This window comes from Micromys minutus (genome assembly GCF_963924665.1).
Source record: "Micromys minutus genome assembly, chromosome: 2".
Taxonomy (NCBI): Eukaryota; Metazoa; Chordata; class Mammalia; order Rodentia; family Muridae; genus Micromys; species Micromys minutus.
The window spans coordinates 102,301,092-102,328,352 of NC_137971.1; the positions used below are offsets into that span (position 1 = coordinate 102,301,092).

General features: G+C 37.8%; 1 protein-coding gene across 10 annotated transcripts in view; it reads right to left on the reverse strand.

The window, feature by feature from the left end:
- DLG2 (discs large MAGUK scaffold protein 2) overlaps nt 1-27,261 on the reverse strand; it is a gene marked incomplete at both ends in the record, with an annotated part of 1,874,976 nt that overhangs the window by 858,358 nt on the left and 989,357 nt on the right. Inside the window, one exon of one of the 10 annotated variants that reach the window (XM_080912635.1) lies at nt 7,529-7,606. The exons of the other annotated variants lie outside the window; for them this stretch is intronic. Within the exon in view, the coding sequence (XP_080768761.1) occupies nt 7,529-7,606 (78 nt within the window). Of the gene's footprint in view, nt 1-7,528; nt 7,607-27,261 lie in introns of those variants that run through there. 10 annotated transcript variants of the gene reach the window in all.

Consider the following 27,261-nt stretch of genomic DNA (forward strand, 5'->3'; position numbering starts at 1 on the left):
TTCCTCTTTTGTAGTCTTTTCCGTGTGTACTCTGAACTATTGAGGAAGATTGAGAGTCAGTACGGGGACTCAGGAAGCAATAATGCTCCATTCCTCCTCTCATATAGCATCCAATCCTTCTGATGGGGACTCTGCCATTGTAATATTATTTAACACTAAATATTTCCTAAAAAAATTCTATCTTTAAATGAAGTCACACAGTGGACTAAGACTTTGAAACATAAATCTTAAGGGGACATAATTTAGTCTATAGCTAGTGGAAGGAAAATTCTTTCAGTAGCTAAAACTTATAGTCTTAGAAAGTAAAAAGAAAAAAATATAAAATGTTCCATTTCTACATACAAGCCCATATCTTGAGACATGTGGTGCAAAGCTGTTGGAAGTTGTTGAGTTTGACATATCACTGTTAGTTGAAAAGGATTCTGGTCTTCTGCTAGCTACTGCCCTTCTAATCCTGCTGTCAGTGGCTTGGAGAGGAAGAGACAGAGGACTAATCTTTCAGATAGAAGGCTGCCAACAGCTTCAGAGTCTCTGTCTTCAAAGAAATGAGGAAGCAAGCAAGTGGGAAAGGCCTCAGGCCCTCATCCTGCTCTTCTTTGAAGATAGGTGGGTTCTCATTACGATCTTGTACAGAGCATCCAAGGTAGTCCTAGGCGGTTTTTGTATGCATTCGTGTGATGCACCTATCCTGACACGGGATTATAAAGCATATAAGACATATAGGCAGATCACACAAATGAGGACAAAGTCTTCCTTAGAGTATTCTTCAATTTTATACTAAAAATGAATCTAACAAAAGTTAAGCTGGGAAGGAATCTGGCTGCAAATGAAGAATTCAAGCCAAGACAGATGAGCCAAGAAGGCATAGGCAGTAGGCGATGCAACCAGGAAGCATCCAGACATACGAACCCCTACCTAGTTGATGCATAATATACGTAGGAACTCCCGATGTTAGATGTCCTTTCCTCAATGGAGGGGACAAACCTTACAATGCTTTGCAATTAGTGATTAGTTTCAGGAAATGAAACTATGGAGCTCAAACAAAATTAGTGAGTGCCATGGGGCATTACCCCACTGAGATGGGCTTCTTTAACAAACTCATATACAAGGTGTATTTCTGAACAGGAAGGAGAATGACATAGGCCTTTACAAAGTGTATTCTACGTATGTGATTTTACTGGACTTGGAAGCTTTTTCTCATCTTCCTCCCAGGATCTGGTAATACAGGCTCTGAAGCAGAAAGGAAAAAGATAAACATTTTTGCAAAGTTCTGTAAGCTAGACTCAAGTGAATTCATCTGGCTATCTGGTCTTTGAACACACTGAAGTGAGAACTCAGAAGTGATCACAATGAAGTGAGAACTCAGAAGTGATTTTGATTTCACCGAGAAGCCTGACTACCTCAGGAAAATGTAGAGCAGAGAATAAAATGTATAAAGTCTATAGTCAGTACTGCTTGACTTTGAAAACTCCCTTGACCAATTATAATCTGGAATAACCCCTTCGCACCTTACATTTCAGTTTCTCTGGCTATTGATAAAAGCAAAGCTCCAAGTGGAAGTGAGGATTAGATGAAATAACGGACGTAAAGTAAACACCTCAGTGCTTAAGTTCTGATCAAAATGTATTACACATTGATACAAGTTTCACAGGGGTTGTGTGACCTGTTCTCCTGACCTCCAGATAGTTCTTCCCTCTTTCTTTCCTCCTGTCTTGCTTTCCTCATCTGGCAACAGCTATGCCCTGTGAAAGCCAGGGTGGGCAGCTGTTGAGGACCTTAGATCAGGTAGTCAGGCTGTTCCTTTCTGTGCTCAGTTCCTCTGAGAGGTGACAGGCACAATCTGTAGGGCTACACGCATCGGCAAACATCTGTCCTCCTGGTCACCATGGCTTGGCTGGCACTGGTGCTGAGTCATGCTATTGCTCATGACTGGAGATTGGGGACTCAGAAGGCTCAAAGGACCAGACTTGGGTGAGGAAAATGGTCTCTTCCTCTGTCCAGGTCAGAACACTCTAGCACGAGACAAGAATAGGCAAGAAAGAAGTGCCATGCACTGAGGACTGACGGCTCATCCACATCTGGGCTTTTTCTAATGTCTAAGCCACATTCCGGTAATGCATGTAAAAGCCACCTTTTAAAATTGACTTTTCATAGGGAAAATATATTTGTAATTATTTGTACATACACAGCACATATACATATAGAACATACAATAAGTATTTAATTTAGAGAATATGACTCTACAGAGGATTGTTTCCCTAATTACAGGCTGTAGAATGAAGTCAGTAAGTGCTATCTATTGGCATACACACACACACACACACACACACACACACACAGAGAGAGAGAGAGAGAGAGAGAGAGAGAGAGAGAGAGAGAGAGAGAGAGATATTAGCATTCAACTGCATTTTACGTGTCTATTTACCTTCCTAAATACAGAAGAGGATTCCAATGCCTAATGACTTCTATCTCTACTAAAAGATCTGTATGATATTTACCTATAATACTTTCCTATGCAAGCTTATTATTATTGACAAAGACACAAAAATTGGATGGAAAGCGTTACCTTCTAGTAGTTTATTGATATTAACCTGTTTCATCCTTAAATAAAAACGCATTCATCCCTTCAGTGTTATACTATACTCCATTCATTCTAAGGGTCAACGCTTTCCACAGTTTCACAGTTCTGCAGTGAAGATGCATTTTATAAGTACTATTAAACCACAGATCCATTCGCTGATCTTTTGTCTCTGGGTAATAAACAATGATACATTGTACAAGGGGTGATAATTTAGGATCTAAGAAATAACGTAGGTAGGAAAGACAGTCACATGCAGTCATATGTTGAGCATTCTATTAGGCTCTACAAATCTGGTCCAAAAGCTGAAAAAACCCCTATTTTAAATAATCTAATGAGAATATGATAATTACCACCAATGTAGAGACTGATGGGAGATACAGTCTGGGCATCGTAGGCCACAGGGATTCCTAGTAATAATGCTGTCTCTTTAAGATGCAGAACTAGTGAAGGTTAGGGATGGGATGGGGTCAGATAGCTAGCTGAACAGGTCCAGCCAAATCTTTGAAGCTAACAAAAGGAATAGGACAACTGAGAATTTGCTTAGACCTTAGGATTCTCAGTTTATGTGCTAATGGGTAGAGAAGAAGGTATTATACTAGAGAGGCCAAGTAAGGATTGCCAGTTTCTCCTAAAAGCATCTACATAAAAAATGGGGATGAAAGTTCCATTTGACAGATAAGAACACTGAGGTTACATGAGCCATCTGTCTGCCTTTGGGTTGAATGCCAAAGAGTAAGACTAGCTACTTCCCTTTTTAAAGTGCTCATCCTTTTTATTTTTTTGTGAGAACCACCAAGGTCATGATTCTCTCCCTTTGGCCACACTGCTGACAAGCTCATTGCTTAGTTGTCCTGTCCTTCAGTTTATGCTGAATTTATGCACCACATTGAGAAAGATTGAAGTTTCTAGTGTATTCATGCTTGGAAATGTTTCCAAGGGTAAATGCACCCTGTTGCTAGGAGAAGAATGCTTAGGGCTCAGTTATGTCCCTTGTTGGTTATGCCATACTGCCCAGTTTATCCACGGTTACATTTATTACATGAAGGATGTGGTGTCATACTGCCCAGTTTATCCACGGTTACATTTATTACATGAAGGATGTGGTGTCATACTGCCCAGTTTATCCACGGTTACCTTTATTACATGAAGGATGTGGACATTAACCCCCCTTTGTTCATATGCAGGTACTTTTTTATTGAATATTTTCTTTATTTACATTTCAAATGTTACCACTGTTCCCAGTTTCCACTCTGGAATCTCCCTATTTAATGAGGGTGCTCCCCTACGCACCCACTCCCTCCTGCCTCCCTGCCCTACGCTGGGGCATCAATCAGGTACTTTCTGATGTTACATCTCAAAGGAGTAAAAAGCAAAAATAAAAATAAATAAAAATAAAATTAAAACAAAGAGTTGATAGATGGTTCACAACTTTAAGTACTTCAATACTCTGGCTTTTTTGTGTGACTTAAAACTGTATTTTCGATATAACTTACATTTATCACCTAGCCTTTTAGAATAGAGCAATCTGGAAATGGTTAACGTTAAGAGATTTAAAGTGAAATGTAACAACAAGCATAAAAGAGAAACACAAACTTCTCAGCCAACCACAAAGGATCTCAGAGAAGACGGAATAACTGTTTAAATGGAGATGCCCTAGAGCGGCCAAGAAGGACGAGTTGCACACTACCACATTTAGGATAATTTTGTTCACAGAATTTGCTGCTCTGAGCAACTGTCTTTTCAATGAAAGAATAACAAAGCACCAATTGCTTTTCATTTTCAGAAGAAAATAGCAATGTGAATCACCTAACATCTTTGACTCATTCTTAAAGGAAGCCACAGTTATAATTGACAAAACTTAGGTCCTTTTTGATGGAAGACATCTTTAGATCCTATAAGAAAGATCAATGAGTACAAACATCAATATTTGGGTTATTAAGATATGACAATTACAAGCTATTTTTGAGAATAATAGGATCCAAGAAATACCTTGCTGCATTTATCCAACTAGAAAGGACATAGAGAAATATCATTAATGGAGCAGGCAACTTAAGACATAAGTGTCGTTTTATCTGAAGCAGGGCATTCTTCTTACAAAAAAAATCACAAACTTTGATTTTATTTTATTTTTTTGGAAACTCCCTGGCTTTGGGAGCTCTAACACAAAAGAAAAGGCAAGATGAGAAGCAATGCTTATCTTAACTAGACAAGAGCATATTCAGAGATTCTGGAAAACTGTGAGAAGCAAAGTTATAGCTTAGGATGGTTTGGGTTCAAATCCCAGACTGATTGCTCCTATGACCTTGAGCTGCCCAATCACTGATCAAAGATTCTAGAAAAATACCATAAAGAAAGAGTATGAAAAGCAAATTAAGTCTTACATAGAACGCAATGGGATGATGGTAAGTGCTCAGACAGTGGTTATTGGTACTGTTACTACCATGGTAATCATTGTCACTGAAGTTACATGATGCCGGTGAACCGCACTAGTATTTAACTGAGGCCATCTGATAGACTAAAACAACCGGAAATAAAGGTAGACTGCGTGTTTAGGATGGAATTTAGACCTTTGTATTCCTAATTAGCTTTCAATTAACCCGAGGCTTGAGAAAATGCTACCCATGTCAAACCTGGATGACAAAGTAGGCTGGAAGGACTGTAGTTAATGTAGATTGGCTTGTTAGGTGGGGGAGGAGCCAACCTCTACAAAGGATAGTAAATGGATAGCCACTTCCATAATGCAGACTTATCTGTCAAATGTCGCAGCTTGTATTATTATTTATCAACCTCTTTCTCAAAGCATGCTACTGAAGTCATAGCTGAAAATGCTAATTCATACTTACTTGTTTAAATACGTAATTTGATCCAATTAGACAATACAAATTACTGCCACTCACCAGGTATTGGATGAGTGACTACATTTTTCTAGGTACCCTGCCTTTTGATTTATTCTAGGAACTCCACAAGTACAAACTCTAAGAGTTGTCAGCACCTAGTATTCAAAATTGCTGCTCCCAGCCCCTTGTGGGGAGTTCAGGACAACAGAACAAACCTGTTTTGTTTCATTCTGTTCTTTGTCACTCTGACAGCCTAAGGAACTTTAGTTGATGCTGACTTCCTGATGTGAATGTGTCTTACACTCTGAGTGAGAGAAAAAAATAAGGCCCTTTAGTCTCATTCTGGAATTGTCCTTGCCCATTCCAGGCATTTTCCAGCCTGGAAGTGTAGAGGCTATCCGGAGACCCTTTGCTAAGTCCTGCAGTATCCAGCCTGGAAGTGTAGAGGCTATCCGGAGACCCTTTGCTAAGTCCTGCAGTATCCAGCCTGGAAGTGAAGAGGCTATCCCGAGACCCTTTGCTACGTCCTGCACACATTCAAATCGCTGATGCTGAGCCCAAGCCAGTCTTGTAGATTTATAACCTTTTAAGTCCTTCATACACAGCTGCCACACATAGGTCTGAGTCTGAATTAAATAGCACTGGAAGATTCAACTTTTCTTTGCATATTAATTTGCCAGAAGGCATTGTCCCCCAGTGCCTGTCAGAGTCCTGTCATCCATATAGCCTATAATTTTTATGGAAAGAAACACCCCCCCCCCCACAAAAGTACTCTACTAGAAACCCGAGAAGGTCTTTTTACTTCCCATAAGCATCTTATCTTCAAAATAACTTGAAGCAAATAAACAAGACTCCAAATTCAATGTACTGGAACACCATCTTTGCAGTTTCTGACATACAAAATCTGTAAGGTACCTATGCTACCCTAAACCTTCTCACCCACTCCTTCATCAAAAGGGTCATTGAAGAACAAGCTGCCTATCATGTGACAGTCTTTGGACTCAGGCATTGGAAATGGCAACAGCCCTTAAGTGAAAATACCCAAGATATTTTCTCTTTTCACATTACAATTCTATCTTGGTTTATCACAGGGGCTCCTGTATTTTATCAACATCCCTACTCTGATAGAACAGGCAGAATGCTATAGCAACGACATCCTTGTAGTTGGGAGGAAGAACAGTACCTCAGACCCTGAGAGCTATCCTGGGTCAGCCTCAGGAATGTGTGAATGGTAGAAAGAATCTGGGCTAAAAATAATTTCCTCAGAGAAATATAGACAATGTAGATTTCAACAAGATTCTGTTAGGCTTGGGGAAAGTGTTCCCAGCACCTAGCAAATCCTTTCTGCTTTCCCAGTTTCCAAAATATGACAGGTTTTGACCAGTGCCTCAAAAACATTGTAAAAAAAATTAAGATGTAAACCAATAAACCTTGGGACTTACAGACAGACCATCTTAATTTCTCAGAGGAATTTTCTAAGGAGGTCAATCTGTATAGAGATTCTCTGGAAACTCATTGTACAAGGGCCAAAACACAGAGACCAGGAGCCCCTTAAATATACAATTCGGGCTCATTGCAAACACTTCTGTAATGAAGATTTGGTTGTTCAGTCGAAACAATACCAAGCACTCCTGTGAGGTATGGGGAGTGTCACCATAAGTATCCCAGGACTCAGACACGTGCGCTAGAGAAAGACACAGGTATTTATAAGGCTCCCATAGACCAAAAGATCACAGTAATAAAAATAATGCAGCACAGCAACAAGTTTACTAGTGAGCTCCCCCAATAAGCACAGACTGCAGCTGCTCCCCTGCTTCCATCCGATGCAATGCCAGGGAATACTTGTCTCAGTGGAGACCCTCTCCATCAACTGATGATTTCAGCCAACAGCTCTCATGTAGCCAAAGATCCTCACCAACCCGAATGCTTCCGTCCCTCCAGAACTAGCCTCTAAGAGTTGCCCTATCCAAAGTGGCATGGACCACATTTCCATTGAGAGGCAGGTTCTTCACAACCAGCTAATCAAGGCTGCGTCTGTGTTCAGACCGAGAGCCCTGAGCAAGCACTTGGCACATCCATAAAGCGATCTTTCTCCCCCCTCATTCCATACCTTCTCTGATTTCGCCTTCCTGGCATTGTGCACGAACCTGCGACCCAGCTTTTTGGCGTACCAGATCGAGGCAAACATAGCGATGTCAGCGGCGGTTCACAATGAAAGCCTCTGCACAAATCAACTTCCCACGGAGGCTGAGCTGAGCGGATTCAGGCTGGAGCTGTCACTTGCGGGCTGTTGCTTTCTCTGATCCTCTCATGCTGGTTAGCCGGGGAAGAGGGTGGGAGGAGGGAGGGGTTGGGGGGGAAAGGCAGTCCTGTTTGGCCGGTCTGCAGGTATATTTACATCCTGCCAGCAGGAGGTTCGGGAGAGGCGGAGCAACCTTCAGAGCCGGCTCACACACGTCCAGTTGGCTAAGTGTCCGGCTGCGGTTCTTCAGCTCTAAACTCCTTGTGTGAGAGAAGGAAAAGAAGCCGCAGTTGACTCTACAGAGGCAGCACACCTCTGGCTCTTGCTCCAATTGCACGCCTCGCTTGGCCGTTTGGCTTCCTTCTGTCTTGACTGCTCCGCGCTGGCGGCAGTGGCCATGTAGAGACATTCACACACAGTCACACGGACAATACCAGAGTGGCTGGGCACTAGGGAGAAACAGAGCACCATGGCTCTGACCACGGGGGAACAGGTGTCCCTGGAGCCCAAATTCCTACCAGGATGTCCAAGATGACTGGAGAGATGGCTGGAAAAAGCCACGTTTTCCTCCCCATTTTCAAAGCATTTGGTCCAAGAAAACTTACATCTTTGTCCACAGCTTGCAATAGAGGAGTTTACTTCTTAGACGACTGAACCAGGACAGAGGCACAGTTCAAAGCAGGAAGTATCATGTCAAATGCCTCGGTGAAGGTCTTTAGTTTCCAAGTCATTGGTTTTACATGTTTTCAGTATGAGCCCTTGAGTTGAGTATAGAAAGTAATTTAAATCTACCTTGAAATTAGACCCAGCTGTTCCTTGCAGGGATGTCCTCTTTTAAAGGGACACTTGCCATTGGTATTACAACCTGGGGAAAGGTAGATTAAGGACAACTCCTCAACCATACTTCCTTGAAGCAATTTCACATTTGATTCTAACAGAAGGGGTTTCCAACTTCAATGATCTTATTAGAGTTTACACTCCCATGCCGGGCACTTTTAGGCTAAAGTCAATATTAAGAGACAAATGTTCCCTCCAGTGAACGATAATGCTTAAGCCTTTAGCCAGATGTACTAAAGGATAACACATGGGCACATAAACTTCTTTCTGCCTAGCAAGTCCTTCCAAGCTCACCTGGGAGAAAGGCACTATGAGCACATAAAACTCAGAGATGCAACTGCAGATGCCCAAGAGAGAATTCCCTTCTCAACAGAGCCACTGTGGTGGTTTGCATATGCTTGGCCCAGGGAGTGGCCCTATTAGGAGGTGTGACCTTGCTGAAGTAGGTGTGGGATTGTTGGAGTAGGTGTGTCACTGTGGGTGTGGGCAGTAAGATCCTCATCCTAGCTGCCCGGAAACCAGTGTTCTGTGGGAACTTTGATGATAATGGACTGAACCTCTGAACCTGTAAGCCAGCCCCAATTAAATGATGTCCATACAAGAGTTGCCTTGGTCATGGTGTCTGTTCACAGCAGTAAAACCCTAACTAAGAAAGCCACTGTCAACAGTAGGTCTGTGTGAGATGACTGATCTCTGTCCATCAAAAGGGTTTGGAGCTGCTGTCAACTAAGAAATTATATTGTTACATGTTGGATACCTTGGAGGCAACTGGAGGTGGAACAAGCTAGTATGGGTTGTCAATAGCAACCCAGGGGATGGTGTGCCATGGTATAGTTATTGAAATAAATGAATGATCCAGTATCTGGCCTTTGATTTTGTTTCTAATTCTTGTTCTCTCTGGCTCCCGTCTGCCTAATCTATACATTAGGAGAACTGGGTAGATGGCTCTTAAGGCCATGTTCTGTGCTATGAGTTTAATTGTGGGTCTTTGTATGAGAGTTTAATGGAACTCTCTGTTGCTGTGGCAAATGATTCAGTATTCACAAAAGCCAACTCTGGGCCCTATAGGGTGCTCTGACTCCTTCAGCCTTCTTTGGTATGCCTAGCTGCCACCCAGGGTTTGCTTTTGCCAGTAACTATTTCTTTTGCTCTGTGTTCTCACTTCCTACAAGCACTGTTTTACTTTTATTTCCTTTAGACACTCTTAGGCAGCCTCATGTAATGTTCTCCACACTATACCCTGTACTTCTTGGAGAAGAAACACGGCAGAAACTCAAGAAACAAATGCATAATGGTGACTGCTTAGGTTTCAAAGGGTTTCTCCGAAGGACCAAAGTTTACCCAGCTTTTGTGATGCACAGTCATGATTTCTGCACACAAGATCACCCAAGCCATGTGTTCACTAAAATAGTAGTTAGTAAGAAGATAAAGCACAGAATATTAAAGGCCACGGGGAAAATAGCAACTTGAAATTAATAAGTAAAATATCCTTCTTTAATATTTTAAGATGGAATCAGGTAATGAGAAGCCAGAAGAGCTACGAAACTTCAAGCCATTGACAGATGCCATAAAGCAAAACAAAGGGTGCTCATGCACTCTGAGGGCACTGGCAGGTTTGACAAGTTTGCACTTTTCTCTATAAATTTGATGTTTTTTAAATTATGGAAAGAAGAACAGACAAGACCTTTAGTAGTTGACCACTTTATTTTCTTATTTTTTTTTATTATTTATTTACTTATTTTGCCTCCAATAATTTTCTCCACACATGTGATTGGAAGGTTGTATTCTTGTTTTAGGCATTTAATTCTTCATAAATAAATAAGTAAATAAATAAATAAATAAATAAATAAATAAATAAAGGCTTCCAACAAAGATTCAGCTGAAAACTAGCAGTAATTAGTGTTCATTACACTGACAGTTGGAGATACGAGATGCAAATGTAGAGTAAGGCAGTAGCTGTCAGGGTGCATGCTTGTATTACACAAATACTCATCAAAATACAGATGGTATAAAACATGTGTTTATGGCAAATTCGGAAGAAAATAGCAGCTAGGAAAGATTGGAACGGTGGTCAGCAGAGTAGTGTAAGGCTTCAGTTTCAACATGAGTATAGTGTCAATTCAATACATTCACTGCAACATTCACATGACAGCTTTCCTGGGCCCTCCAGGAGCAAGTGAATCTCATCCTAGCAGGAAGGCCATGGCCTGCAGTCTGTCCTAATTGTCTCTAAGCGTTGCTCTGCTAATTGAGACAAAGAAGTTGCTGCACTGCTGTCTAGGAAGACAGATCATTAGACACTTCCCATCTTCATATAATCACAATCTGGATCAGCCCTTCCCTTCCAACTATCATCCTAAATTCCTACAAATAGCAACATCAGGCAGCTGAGTCTGAGATGCAACATTAAAATTCTTCTAAGCAGCTTTCGGTTCATACCACAGCACATGTACATATCCACACACCTGTGTGATTCCTCTGGACATCCGACATCAAGAAAATGCTCAAGTCAAGCCACTAGGTATTACTCCAGTACAGTTTTCTGTCTGGCACATTTACATCTTAAAAAAATTGTTACCTAGACATTAAATACTTAGTCTTAAAGCAGAGTAAGAAAGTCATCCTTAGAAACTAATATCTATTTGGTTCACTGTTAAATCTAAGAAAATGCATGTTACGGTGTATTTTATCCTCTACATGTTTTTTTATGTATATTTCATTAAAATATTTGATAGTTTATGACTTGCATGTGAGCTTAGCCAATTAATAAACAGCAATTATAAAGTATACATGACATAATTTGGAAATAAAAGGCAATGAACATACTTTCCTTCAACATACATGTCAAAAGCTCAGTCTGAGATTCTCATGCACAGACAACCATATTTTAATCTCCATAGTTTTATTATGAGATAAATAATAAAAAGCAATGCGAATCAATGTTCATTATCACTTGTATGATAACAAAGGTGAGTGATTCAGTGAGTACACACTACATGCCAAATGCTAGAGAGAGCAAAATGAATAGAATACAACTGCTCCTCTCATGAAGCTTCGAGTAATTAGGTATATGAAGGAATAAATTGCAACTTAGAATAATGTTATGCTAGATGTGCATGTGTGGTTTGTAGACTCCATGAGAAGTAGGTGGTGTTCAGTGTCTATAATATACCTAAGAAGAAATGTTAGCAATAAACCATAGTAATAATTTAATGCTGATGTTAATTTTGAAAAGTAAACATATAATAAAATAAAATCTGAAACTTCAGGTCTAGTTCTATGGTCAGACACATGTATACCAATGTCAATGTGAACCAACTGCTCCAGTCACAGAACCATCACTGCACGAAGATGCAATCAGTTATAGACAAGTGTGAAAAAGAAAACTTTTGAGTTATTGCAGATAAGTATTAGTGGGCTAAAATTTACTTTTCTGCTCTTGAAATTATCAGAACTATTTCTGTGATACTTTATTGCCTCATGCATTTTTCTTTTTAATATTTGATAATAGTATACTAATATATATATTTACAATTCTTTTTTATCTTACAACTTTATTTAAAAAAACAGAGACACATGTACAGATTTTGAAAGGCATTTTGGCATAAAACTATATGAATATAATTTTGTCAGTACTTAATTTTTTGAATGTTTGATAGTATGCATTGAAATCTTACTAGTTACAATAAGCATAAAGTACATGTGAAACAAAATGTAACATAGAAATAGTCCAAGTTTTCTTGGTGTGTATAAATTAGACATAATGATTTTAAATACCAAAAATTGGACATCAATATATACATATAACTAATTTAGACTTAAAAACATTTTATATCTTGCCATAATTTTCCAAATTTTAATAGAAATATTATTCTCAAAAATGGATCAGTCTCCTCACCTAAAACCAACTTTCCATGAACTTTCCTACACAACAAATATCAACAAAAACATAGAATTGTTCTAGATATTTCAAAATATAGCTGGTGATTATAGACTATGGCAAACTTTTATTTTGGCTCACTACCAAGGGATTGCTTATTATTATTATTATTATTATTATTATTATTATTATTATTATTATTATTATATGAGTCACATATTCTAGATGACAGTCTAACCAGGCATGTAGCCTTGATTTTATGTGCTGTTCATATGTGGATGTGTAGTGAGGGATTCAAACGAGTGCCTCATGCATTCTTGGTAAGGGTTCGACCACTGAGATACAGTAGTTAGACCTTGATATATAGTTTGTACTTAGTCATGAGACTTGGAGCTGTTACATATCTGTTGGCTATTTGAACTTCCTTCTGCTCACAGTATTTGTTCGCTTTAAACTTGAAGTACATTCTTATTGGTTTAAGGACATATTTAGTATTCTGGGCATTAGTCCTCTGTGTATATCAGCCTTTAAATATATCTGCTCTCCTCCTCTAACTCACCCCCTAATTTACTTCATGTTTTATCATTCAGAGCTTCCAGCCATATTTAAATGTACAGAAATCCATTTGTGTTTTTCTTTGTGCTCTTCCAAATTTGAAATAAATTATTTTCTATTTTCTTCAGAATAATTTGAACTTGTGTTTTTAGAAAGTATGTCCACTTTTTTCCCAATTTAGCAAAAGATAAGAGTCTATGTTTTCTCCATATGCACAGATTTATTTGTTTGTTTGTTTGTTTGTTTGTTTATTTGGTATTTAAACACATTGTTCCTCATCCTCACTATCATGTCTCAGCCCAAAGTCCTATGTCTAGATCTTATGTGTGTTAGATTCTGAGCTCCTTAATATTGTTCTGGATGTGGACTGTTTTGCACCAGAATCACACTATATATATTTATTAGTAGATAGGAACACGTGTAAAGCTCCATAGCACATTCGATGTGCAACTGAGTACTTGTATATCAGTGCAACGTTCTGTGTTTTTGTTGTAAAAGAGTTTGTGATGCTTACCTCCGTCCACCATCAAATCAGTCCTTGATGCTCTCAATGTCTCCTGCAGGAAATTTTTACTATCAGTCCCTTTTCAGCATCACTCCTACAAGCTATTGGTATTCCCTTAATTTTACCATTTTTTAAATTGGATATTCTCTATATTTATATTTCAGGTGTTATCCTCTTTCCACCAATCTTATCCACCCTCCCCTTCCCATTGGCCCCATGAAGGTGCTCCCTCTCCCAACCTCTCCTACCTCAGCACCATGGCACCGACAGAGAAAACGAGCCTTAAGCCTTCTCTGGACCTCTTCTCTCATTGATGCCAGACAATGCTGTCCTCTGCTACATATGCACCTGGGGGCATGGGTCTCTCCATGTGTTCTCAATGATTGGTGTTTTAGTCTCTGGAAGCTATGGTGCGTTTGGTGAGTAGATAATTTTCTCTTACCATGGCGTTGCAAAACCTTTCAGCTCCTTCGGTCCTTTCTTTAGCTCTTATTGGGTTCCTCATGTTCAGTCGGATGGTTAGCTGCAAGCATCCTTCTCCGTATTAGAGTGGCTGTGAAAGAGCCTCTGAGGAGGCATCCATGTCAGATTCCTGCCAGTAAGCACTACTTGGCGTCAGCAATAGTGCTTGGGTTTATTGGGCGCATATGGGGTGGGTCCCCAGGTGAGGAAGTCTCTGGATGATCTTTTCTCCAATTCCTGCTTCTCTATTTGACCATTATTTTCATTCATGAGCGTTTTGTTCTCCATTCAAAGAAGGCCAGAGACATCCACCTTCTGGCCTTCCTTCTCTTTGAGCTTCAAAACTTCTGTGAATTGTTTCTTGGGTATTCCGAGCTTTTTGGGATAGTATCCACCAATTTTATCCTTCTTTCTGAATTAATTTTTTTCTTATATGTGTACAAATTTTAACAGTCTTTCAGCATCAAATTTCTGTGATAGTTAATCATACTCAGTTTATAAAATATTTTTCTTAAATTCTTACATTCACATTATACTTAAATAATTGTAGAAGTGGTAATCTTCAAACTCATTATCAACTTTTCTTAGCATTCTGAACATATTATGACACAAGGTCTTATGATGTTAATTTTTATGATTGAAAGCCCTCAATCTAATTACTGTATTGTAAGAAATGACTTCTAATTTATGTAACATAACTTTCTTCTTCCAAAAAATTCTTCTTTGAAATTATGTTTATATGAAAAACTTAATCAGATTTTTTTGCAGATCTATGTGTGTGGTGAGCATACATGTATGTGCATTCTCATATGTGTAGGTGGGCTAAGTAGATACAGGTACATAAGTACATGGAGTTCAGTGTTTCTCCATGGATATCTTTCTTAATCATTTTCTACCTTCTGTGTTGAGGCAGGGGTCTCACTGGAACTGGAGCTAGGCAATTTGGCTATTCTTGTTAGCTAGTATGTGAGAACTAGGGATCATAACTCAGGGCTTCAGGTCTTCACACTTGCACAGAAAGTTTTAAACCCACCTTGAGCCATTCACCCAGCACCTGGTTAATTTTTAAAATGTCTCAGTTGCTGTTCTTTCTAAACATCTTCTCTCTCATGTTTTGTATTTACTTTATCTAAAAGTCACATACTTTCCTTCTATAGAATGGCTTTATGTAAAGCCCATTTTCCCAGATCATACCTGTGTTACTCCTTGGGCTACACATGCTGCCAAAATGTAGTTTCTATTTTGCACGGTTTATTTTTTTCACCTTGCATTGATGACCTGTATTTCAAATTTTTAAAATGAGATTTTGGGGTTGATTTTTATTGTTGAATTTTTGTTTTATTGATATTAACTGGTCATACTCTGTAGCCTAGAATAGCTTTGGACTTGCTGTCTAGTATTAATGATAGCTCTTAACTCATAAATCCCCTGTTTCTATTTTCTGAGCACTGGAATTATAGGTATACACCACAAACCCTAGTAATTGTGATTAGTAATAATGGATTGATATATGTATTCATTTTCGATACTCGTCTTTCAAACTTACACAGTTTTGTATTATATTTTTTTATTCTGCCCTCTGTTGAAAGTTTCATTTAAAACACGTTGTATTGTTTCTTTGTTTCCTACTTGTTAGGGGTCTGTTTCTGTCTTTCCCATCCTTCTGTGACATGTCTGGATGCCTGCACACCCTCATTCTGAGCTCTCCTTTAGGCTGGTTCTCCTTATAGTTTCCCAGGTATTCAGTTGTGTGGATGTTGCCTTTGGAGAACTGTACACCTCTGTCTGGCAGTTACCCTGAGACAATCAGTTTCCTGTTCCCTTTTTATTTGTTTTTGTTTTGTTTTCAGTTCTCTTTAAACATGTAATAGAAGCTTGACTTCACTGGTATATCCTCTGGCTAGTGAAGGAAGCTGTTTAGAATCACATTCACTAAAGAGAATCACTTGGGTTTTCTAAAGCTGTATTTAGTGTCCTCTATGTCAGTCTTTTAGCAAAAGTAATATCAGGTGTCTGGTCTTGCAAGGACATTATTCTTACCCAAGCACCCTTATTGGAACCAAGTCCTCCAGCCATACCACAGTTCACTTAGGAGCTTCCAGTTAGGACACTTACTAAGCATAAACACAAATAAGTCACAATAGCTTGAATCTAACACGGCTCCAAAACAGTTATGAGCTTAACCGACACAAAAAGTTTTAATGTTTAATAAGCAAGCATGGAAACTGTACTATAAAATTTACTGTAATGTGAGCTATTCCGTACCATAGACTCTAGAACATTCAAAGTCACCATTATACAATAATTAGTCACTTAAACATAGCTGTGAGCTGTTGCTACCACATACTATTGGTTTTTATACCTTGAGCTGTTTGCACATTTCTTTGTTGCATATTAGAAACTAAAAATATAGTTTTCAAACAATCGAATAGAAACTTGATGAATGGATGTAATCATTAATAATAATTAGATGAGAGTCTTGATGGAGGAAAATAAGTCACTCTACAGACACAAACACAGCGCTCTCTGTTATCCTTCCCTCATAGATTTATCTCAGAATCATCTTCACAGCCTGAGAGATGGTCACTGGACAGGTTCAAAGTGCTTGGAAAAGTACAGTTTGTAATAATATCAGCACTTGTTGATATGTGGTCTACAATTATCTCGTTATTTATAGTCATTTCTTAATTTCCATAGGAACTAGATGCCCCAACAAACAACAAACAAACACAACCTCTTTATAAATAAATAAATGAACTCTTTAATTTTCTTATATAAAAAAGACCTGCTACCAAAAACATCAACTCATTTAATTTTCAGTTCTGCCACCTACATACAACACAAACAGCAGCTGCTGAAGTCATCAGCACAAATGTCAGCTGTAGACAGTGCTGCTGAAAATATACGCTGGATATTAATCACTCCCTCTTCAGCTTTAAGAATATACAAAGTTTGTAAGAAATGTCTAATCACTTCGGAATGTTATATCCATGAAGGATGAGGAGAAGCAGAGATGAGGAAATCTTTTCACATATAATGAGGGGATTTCTCCTTAAAAAAACATATAAAGTATCTTGAGATAAGTCCAGGACTTAACTCTGATTTTTTTAGCATTACTCTTTTGGAAAATATATACACACTTCAAATGTTTCATTGACTTCCTTCATTATTATTTATATTACACACATGTGTATATATCTATCTCTTTCAATCTATCTATCTATATAATAAGTATCTCTATATATAAATGTGTATATATAGATGATATAGATATAAATGATATATATATAGAGAATGATATATAGATAGATATATGGATATATATCTTGTCCATTGTCCTTGGAAAAATAATAGCATTTCCATAAAGGCATATATTTTAACTTGAGAATATTCCCACTTTACATTCCAACTCTGTCTGTACCTTAAACATTGCTCTACTTTCATGTTATATGTACATATACAATCTCAAGGCCATGGGCAAAATCTAGGAATCAATAATGAACTGAAAACATACAATAGTAGTCATCCTGAATCTGGTTTAATGCTTGATATTTAAATGAATTATTTTAAAAGGTAACTTGGTACTATGAAGATAGACAAGCAAATAGCATACACTTATTAATAAGATGAATAAACAAAACAAAACAAAAATCCAGTGAAGCAATTCTTAGATGTTTTATCTACAATTTTTTTTAAATTTCCATTGAAGTTTATGTTTTTATTATTAAAGTCAGCATGAAAAATATTATGTTTTATCATGATATTTATATGTAGAAAAACTCTATTGTTGCATATGCGTGTGTGTGTGTAATTGTCTTCCATTCTTATTTACAGCCCCTCTTTGCCTTACTCCATCGCAATTAGTCCACACATCTACATTCTTGCCACGTATCTTCATCACCTGCCGTCCTTTTAGATCTGCTCCTACTTTTTTCATGCTCTACAAACACAAATAGAATACAGCTAAAATTTAAGTTCACATTATGAATGAGTTAATTGTCTTTTTGAAGCTGGCTTATTTTGTTTCACAAAATAATCAGCTCCAGGTATTTTCCTTCGAAAGTCATGATTTCATTTTTTTTTTTTACAACTGGATAAAATTGAATTTGTATGTGTACCCATTTTGTTGATCCATTCTTAATTTGATGGGCATTTCCATATGGGGGGCTCCATAATTCAACTATTCATAGTGTAGCTATGAGCAGGGAAGTCTAAGTGTCTCTGAATTTTGCTGACATATGAGAAATGTTAGCCTTATATTATCAAAATTATATCACAAGTTAGGAAATACTCTCATCTCATTTGATCCCTACAAGAAGCTTTAGAGTCTGATAATATCTTACTTCTGCAGATGGAGGAAACCAAATTCTACAGAAATAAAGTAGCTTATACAAGTTATGAGGAAAAGGTAAAAAGATTGGGACAGGAGACATTTTTGAGCACTTGAAGAAAATTAAGTGGAGAAGCTCTATATCCATTCTGTAATTATCCAATGTTAGTTTAATTTTGAGGAGCATGTATGGCAGAGTTAGAGGTTGGGGGAGAAGATATGTCAGAGAGGATGGGGATCCTTTTTTAGAATGACAGTGGTAGAAATAAAGTCAATCAGTAGAAAAGGAAATGCTGTCTTGATCTTAATGAGTTGCAGATTGCTGACTCACTCAACTAAGAGCACTCTTTTTCATATTTTTTGCATTTAAAATAATCATTTAGTATATGCATTTTTCCATGGAGCATTTTCAGAATGGAATAATTGTGCCTGTCTTCCCATCATTGTACTCTTTATTCCTAATACAGTGTGTGATAGATGGTAAGGTCCCTAATGAGAATTATTTAGTTCACCAGTGAAATAATGGAAAACTAACCTGTAAAATCTCATAGGTGAGGTGATTTTTTTGCATTGAAATCTAGGATTCAAACTCAGGGGGAGGATTGAACTCAGGGGACTTAGAGAAATGTATAAGTAAAAAAGGAACTTACACATAGAATCTTCCTCTTTCAATGTAGTTTGTGTGTGTGTGTGTGTGTGTGAAATCAATAATTTTATGTTATTTTGCAGATTTTATTTATAATTTTTATTAATGAAATTTAGAGAGTTGATTCTTTTCCATATCGTATCTGCTGGATACACTTCATGAGCAATAGTTTCTAAAAAGAGACTTAATTTCTTGTGTTAATTTTTAACTAGATATTTGTGGTAACTTTCTCTTGTTTACTTTTTGAAATGTAGATGTGTTGGAAATTATACATATATATATACTTGAAATTGTTCCACAGGGAACTTAGCCTTTTTCCTGAGAGAGTTTCTCATTCATATTTATTAATAGGGTCATAATATATTCACACACGCACACACACACGCACGCACGTACACGCACACACACACACACACATACACACATTTTCATTTTAGTGTGGAAATGAGACAGAAAGAAAGATACTTAAAAACATATACTGAACTCTTATTCACAGAAATGCTCTTACTCAACAAGACTCAGTTGCATGATTAGCAGTTATTTATATTTTAGGAAGGCATGCTATAATACTAAAGACAAAAAAATTAAAGACAAAACAGTATTACATATGGTTATTTTAAAATTCATTAATACAAATCATAAATATTATCCATCTGTGAACACTAGGAGCTACATGAATGACCTCTTAACAAGGTCACTTCCTGGGAAATGGTGCTATGAATGTCACAGGAGGAACCAAGCACACTGTGCCTGGATTTAAATCTTTCTTTCTGTACAAGATGGAAGTTCTACCTGGCACAGACATTGAGACCAACAACCGATGGCTGGAGAAGCCTAGTTCTTCTGGGAGGATCTGCTACTATTATTACTCTGCAAGTGGAGCATTGCAGTGAACTGTGTCCTAGTGACTTCCCATTGTGCCCACAGATTAGCGCACCGTAGGAAGAAGGACATGAAGACCCACCTTAGCTGAAGTGTTTTTGTAATTGATGGCTACTGGGAAATGGAGAATAGTTTTTATTGAGGGCATGGCATCCAGTAGGTATACTATGCGATGGGAGAATAACCAATACCCAAGAGTATATAGACAACACTTATTTCATTCATTGAGTTTTAAAAGAAAGTGAATGAGGACACAAAGGCAGCTGGGCAGAGATGAGGGACGTGGATCTGGGGGATTATGGGTGTTGAAAATGAACATCATCAAAAGGCAAGGTATCAAATTCTTGAAGATTTAGTAAAAGTATTTAAAAATAACGTAATTTCAACTCAATTCTTCTAAAAGTAAATTCTCACTGCCTTCTGTTCCGAATGGGATGGGAAGTAATTTCAGAGAACTAACGTTGTGTGGCTGCTGGTTTTCATGACTTCATTCACTGCTAGCTTGAAAATTATGACTCTAAGTGGTCAAATGCAAAAACATTTAACAACTATTACTTTCATAAGTTTTAAGGGGAGCAGCAACTTGAACACAACTTATATATACCAAAGTTTAAAATCAGTGGTTAGGATCCATCTGTATTTTAAAAATGGGTGCACCAGGTGTGCTTCTGTGCCGAATGCTGTGGAGAGAGATACAGCACAGATGATCCCAAACTGTTTAGCCCGTGAAGCACAAAGGTTAATCTCACCACTGGCTGCAGAGAAAACAGATGATACACTACGATTTAAAAAAAAAAAAAAAAAGAAGTTCATTTCCAGCACAGTGTCTTACAGATATCTTTTAAGCATCTATTTAGAGACTTTAAGTCACCAGGTAAGAATATATGTCTAGAATCTTAAAAAAGATATTGGCATATAAATTGAATTTAATATTTTCATCATGGGCTGTAATAGAGAGGCAGCTCAAAGACAAAGTTTGAACTACTTGATGCTTTTAATTATGTATTTAATTATAGTTTTCTTGTGTATTAGATTAAGAATTCTGGGAGATCATTGTGGTATAAGATAGGAAAAATAGAAGCTTATATCAATTATAGTGACAATGGTGAAATTACACATTATTCAAACTGAGAAGGGAATGTAAAGGTCTAAAAACTGAAAAACATATTATGGGATTGATATATTTAAGGCCATGTAGTATTCAAAGCATCCTTTGGAGTTTATGTAGATATACATTTTGGAGACTTGTATTTTGGGTACTAAGTATCACATGGTCAAAGTGTTTCTTAAAATTAACACAAATTTTAAAGAGTCAAATGATTAATGCTTACCTTATTCAATATTTAAATAATTTTTAGAATTACCTAATTTTGACAGCATTCTATACAGTATAATCAAAAATTAATTTACTACAAGCCATTGACTAACTGTGACCCAGACTAAATGCAAGACAGATCCTAATTTAGGATTTCGGCTCTCCACCAGAATGAGAAGATGATATCAAATGATACATTATTTTCCTGTGCAGCAGGTACATAGTGCTTGTAAACATGCTAGCTGCTCCTGGATTGGAAAAGTACTGCCACTCTCTGTGCTTTTATTCTTCTAGTCATATTCTTTGATTCTGGTAAAGACTTGGTCAAATCTCTTTCTTACAGAAGTTGAGAAAAATCCAAGAAAGATACTGCTCACAATGAACAGAGTCATACAGAGGCAGATGTAGTTAAGGATTCCCTACAGAAAAGAGAATTCAGGGGAAGCAAGTTAAAGAGTTACTTTGCCCAGTAACCCACAAACAAAGCCCCATAGGAATACTACTTAAATACATACTTCATTAATGCGCACTAATATCTGCACAGCTGAAACTCCAGAGGGCACGGTAACTCACAAAGACAGGAGATAAGAAAAGTTAAATGATTGGCACTGAATGGCGGGGATGGGTGCCCACAAAGAGAGAAATAATACAATTTCATAGTCAACTGCACTCAGGGACCTTTTCAACCTGTGAGCAAAAAAAGCTGTACATGCAGAATGGAATGAGGGCTTGGTGACACAAAGCACTATATGCACTTTAAGATAGTTTGTTAATTCCTTAGAAGATAACCATATAACACCCTATGAAGTAGTACACCTGTTCTTGGAATTTCCGTAAAAGAAATGAAAGACTGTGTTCCCCAAAAGACTCCACACACATTTCATGAATGCTTTACTTGCAATAGTCCCCAACTGGGACAACTCAGTCCTCTAGAATAGATGAATAACCTAGGTGTATTATATTTGTGGAGAGAAACACTATTATATCAGAAAAAGAACCATCAGCAGCACATTATATTAGTCTTCAAAAATAATGATGTTGAGAAATATAAAGCAGAAATTTTCTAAAGCACACGCTGGATGATCATAGTCATGAATAAAAATTCAAGAACATTTAAATGAAATTGCCAATGGTTGACTGGAATGGATAGGTAGAGGGAAAAGGAAGTTTGTGGAAGAGGGTAAGGAGACATCAAAGAAGACAAACATAGCTATCATCTTTAAGGAGGTGAGAGAAAGGCAGTGCTAAAACTATTTTTTTTACCCCGTCTCTCTGACTAACTTTGTCCCTTCATCTCTCACCTACAATAATTTCTTCCTGATTAAAGTTCACACTTGCCCTTACTGCCACCATTTTCCATTTAGCAACAGTGCAAGGATTCACAATGTATTTTGGGTGTTCGTCTCCTATCTGCCCTGCATCACAAGGTCATCCATAATGAATTTTAGAAAAACCCAATCAATTCTACTTTTCTATTTTATTTCGTTTTCCTGCAGAAACACACTTAACCATGGTACTTAATTTTGATCTCAGAGATTAAATTTTCTTCTCTGTTCCGTGCTGCTTGCTTAGGGAAGCAACATTTTCAAAGGCTATTCGCTGAACTATCCATCTCACCAACCTTTGGCAGGCAAACAATTATAAGAGATCCTGGGGATGCTGTACATGGTCTTTCTTTACTGGATGCAAGGAAACAGTAAGCTTTTTAATTTGAAAATAAAATAAAATCATGGCCCCATATCATGTATGCATCAACACTTACTAAACTTTCATCGCATTTTTACTGAGCATTTAAATGTCTATAATCACATTTGAAAACATATTAGAAGGCTTAGCAGTATATTGAAATTAGGACTTCATATGTGGTACTATTTGGGGTTCCAGCCACATTACATAGGAAAGTCTTTTCTGATGAGAAAGGGTTACTGCAGATTCAGGCACAGACTGGCCACAATGATCAATTTGTTTCCTTTCGCCACAGCTCAAACTACAGTTTTGTCTCTGCAACACTGAGTGCCTTCCAGCACATCCATTAAGGGAGGTTGGCTCACGGTGAGGTTGTCTGTAAGGCCTAATGTCTATGAGAATGAACAGAACCATTGCCAAAGCAATGTGGAACACTGGGTTCTGAGCAGAGGGCTTTTGTCTCAACACAGTAGCTCATGAAAATCGGGATGACCAATCCAGTGCCAAACATCCACACATTTATGCAGGACAATTAAAATTCCCTCAGCTTATTTCCTAAATCTATATGGCCTACTTTTTTTTTTTTTTTTTTTTTTTTTTTTGGTAATGTGCATAGGTGTTTTACCAGTGTGTGATCTGAAGATTTCATACATGATTGATAATCTCAGAGGCCAAAAAAAAAAAAAAAGGGGGGAATCATACCCCCTAGATTGAAGTTACAAACAGTTTGAACAGGAATTGAACCCTGGTTCTTTGGAAGAGCAGTTGGTTCTTACTGCTGACCTATCCCTATAATCTCCCAAATTCTTAGTAAGTTTATATAGAAGCCTTAATAATTACCTACCAGATACAAGAATCTATGCCAAAATAAAATGTATCACATCCAGGTAGATTTAGACCAGATATGTAATGTAGGAATCATTGTTTTCCAAACACAAAGATAAAGTTGTGGTGCTTCTTGTAGTGATGGTCTAAAATGTCTGTATAACTATCAAGTGATCGTGCCTGGAATTGCCAATTTGATACACGCGGAAAATTTGATACACTAATCAGTTTCATTATGCATGGAGATACATTTATTCCTATCATATAGATAGGCAACTAGTTCGTGCTTTGGTCCTTATACTTGGAGTTTGCCTCGCTCCCTTTCTTCCTCAATCTGCATCCTCAGCTATAATCACCACAGAGACCTCTCTTTCCCAAATGTCTATTCAGTCACTGTGCCCCATTGTTCAATGTTCACAAATATACCCTCTTTTTAAGGAAATGTGTGCTTCTGGCTGTTCTTTCCTTCCGTTTCAGTATTGCGTTTATCAGAACCAAGTTATTCTGCTTATGTCTGTCTTCTTTCCCCACACATGCTAAGATACCGTTTCCTTAATGGTGTTTTTGCTCACCTGATCGCTACAATGCTAGGCAGAGAAGCCAGAGCCTCACAGCAGGCCAGGTGAGCGCTTTTATCTTGAACCCTGTCCCTGGTAACTGCACAGAAGCTTTAGGAATCTGGAGACATTTGCTTCTTCAAGTTCATGAGAACTGTCTGCTCGTCAGTATTTACAAAGTGGAGCAATGTGGTTTTCGGTACTGATTGAAAGTTAGTTTGAAATAATTAAGGGTTAGTCATGGCCACAACATGAAGCCTTGCTTTTCCTATAAGTCAGAATGTGTGCTGATAATCAGAATTGTTCTATAATTCCACCCAAACTTGCTTTGTAGAAGAAAACAATTCAATTCGATAAGGCAATAATTCCTAAGCTTATAAACAGGTATAAGAAATAAAATGCATGTGACACCTGTCACCTCACCCTCCTGAGCCTTCCAATCTTGGTGAGAAAATATGTGTCCTGAAAGGATTAGAATAGACTCGATGACAACACTGAATCCACTTTTTTTTTTTTTTCATTTACTGATGTAACAAAACACTCCCTTCACGTGCACAGATTTTAAACATAAGTGCAGGAAGGAAGTCTGGAAATAGATAAAGCAAAGTTCCAAACCTTGTGGAGTGTTTAGTCTGGCAGAAGAGAAAATATAGCACATGGTAGGAAAAATGGGCACCATAAAATAAAAAGGACTTGGTGAATGGAATATAGTATAGTAATACGGGGTGAAAATATACAACGGCTTGAGAGCTGCTGAGAGAAACATTAAGCTGGGTTAGACGGTGCTCGCCCGAATCTAACCAAATGACAAACTGTAGAACAGAGACGATAAGGTACTACTGCCTATCACTTGAACACACTGGGGATTTTAGTGAGCTTTCATGCAGAAAAGAACATACGCCGAGGCTCATATTTCTCTCAGTTCTCCGTGAAAGAGCACTGAGCATTAAACAAACCACAGCTCAGAATGATGTCCCCAGCTGTTCTCAAGAACAATGGTGTGACAATGGTGTGGCTCTGCCTCATTCTCCATTCCCATGTTTTTCAAACAAAGGAGATAGACCAGCATTAATCATCTAAAGCTTAGATTTATAATCAAGTTTCTGTAAAATTTACCAAATACAATAAATACCACAAATGTGAAATATTCCATTTCATGAGAGCACATGTCTCACACTTAACAGGTAAAAACTGTCACCTCCTTCCCCCTGGGTTATTTGAAGTTGCTAATTATCACAAAGTATCTTAAAACACACAACAAAAAATTAAAGGCTTTATTCTTTTTTACATGATATAATACTGATCTACTTTATTTTCTATAAGCACGTGTATGATGTAGACTTAGAAATACTGAAGGTGTAGAATTGACTGATTAGAATTATCGTAATTTACTTTTGTGAGAAAGTGGGTTTCAGTTCAGCTGTCTAAAATATATGATACTCTATCTCATAATGGGGTACCCCATATAAGTAGTATTGTGATAGAAATGAGCATACAAAACAAATATTCATATTCTAAATTTATCCTAATTAAATGGGGAGGGGGATAGGGGTAGTGGAAAGGCTCATAAGTAGGAAAGAATAACTAAGTGAAAGGCCCTCTGAAAATCCATATGATAACCTACTATTCTAGGAGCTTCCTAAAATACATGCATGTATGAAAGAAATTTTAAGTGAGATACTATGTAATGAAGAAAACAATAATCCAACTGAATATCATATGTTAGCAGGTAAAACCTTTAGTGTGTGTATATATATATATATATATATATATATATATACTCAAAATACTGAACAAGTCACAGGAGTGTGACAGTAGCACAGATACCAAGTAACTAATGACTTTCTGCTTAGATTTAGGACCTGCTCCATGAGATAAAAATCCACACCTGAGACTGTTAATGAGGCCAATAACCTGAGGCCTTAGGGGAAAACCTACTAACAAAACAACACTCAGTGGGACACCGCTATACCCAAAACCAGTGTGATGGTCCGAATTCATCAGACAAGCTCCTTGTAGCAGACGGAAATAAACTTGTAAATGGACGCTGTAGAGTGAGAGACCTCGTATACTCAAACCCTTTACCTTGAGGCTCAGGGATCTTTGCATAAAAGGAGATGGAGATACAGTTAGCGCAGGGGTGGCACATAACTTCAAGGACCCTGAATCGACACAGCAGGGTATGTTTGGACCACAGAGACTGTAACTGCACAAATCCTACACAAATTCAAGCCAGAAGAAATTCCAGCATTGAGGAAGTGGGCACAACTCCTGTCTCTGACCAGGAAGTGATTTGGAACTGATACCTACTAGAAGGAAACTCAGTTTTCTCCAGTGGAGTGATCCTTAGTCTATCAACTAAGTGTTCTGCGCCCTTGGCTTATGCCCCAGAGTACTTGAACATCACTAAAGCAATTCCTTGTTTTTCTGTGTGCATTGTTGTTGTTAAAGTTCGGTGATTTTAGTCTTCTTGGAGTTTGTTTTGTCTTTGTTTGAGAGAAAGACTATGAAGATGGTTGAGTGTGGAGCTGCGTAAAATCAGGAAAGACTAGAGGGAGGGGAAATGGTAAGATCAAAATATGTTATAAAGAAATTTTTAAAAATTGTAACACAATAACAGCATACTGTAAAACATCTTCACACTATTAAGCATTACTAAATTTCCCACGAAAGCACTAAATTATATATTTTTTTGTCTTTTGGCAGTTATACAACTTTCTTTGATATTCAGCAATTTAATACTCAGCTGTGTTGACTGTAGATATTTGAATGTTGCAACGAGAAAGCCAGTGACCACAGTATGGAGCTTGTGTGGTGAGTCTTCCTCCTTGTTGAGTTTTCTGTACAAACATACTTGGACACGGTATGGAGCTCCCCTTATCCCTTCAGCCCAGATGGCTTTCCTGAGTCTGGTATTGCAGAGCACGTCAGAAATTCCCAGCCCCTTCATGGAAGTTTTTCAGAGGTACACTTCTCAGAGTACATTCTATGGATGTTGATAGCATATTCTTGGGTCATCCAATGACTGCCATGTGGCCCTTCTTTTCCCCATTATTCTTGGAGGGAGCCATTCATTTGGGCCCAAGTTGAAAAGGCGCTGATGATATTCTAAAGTGATTGT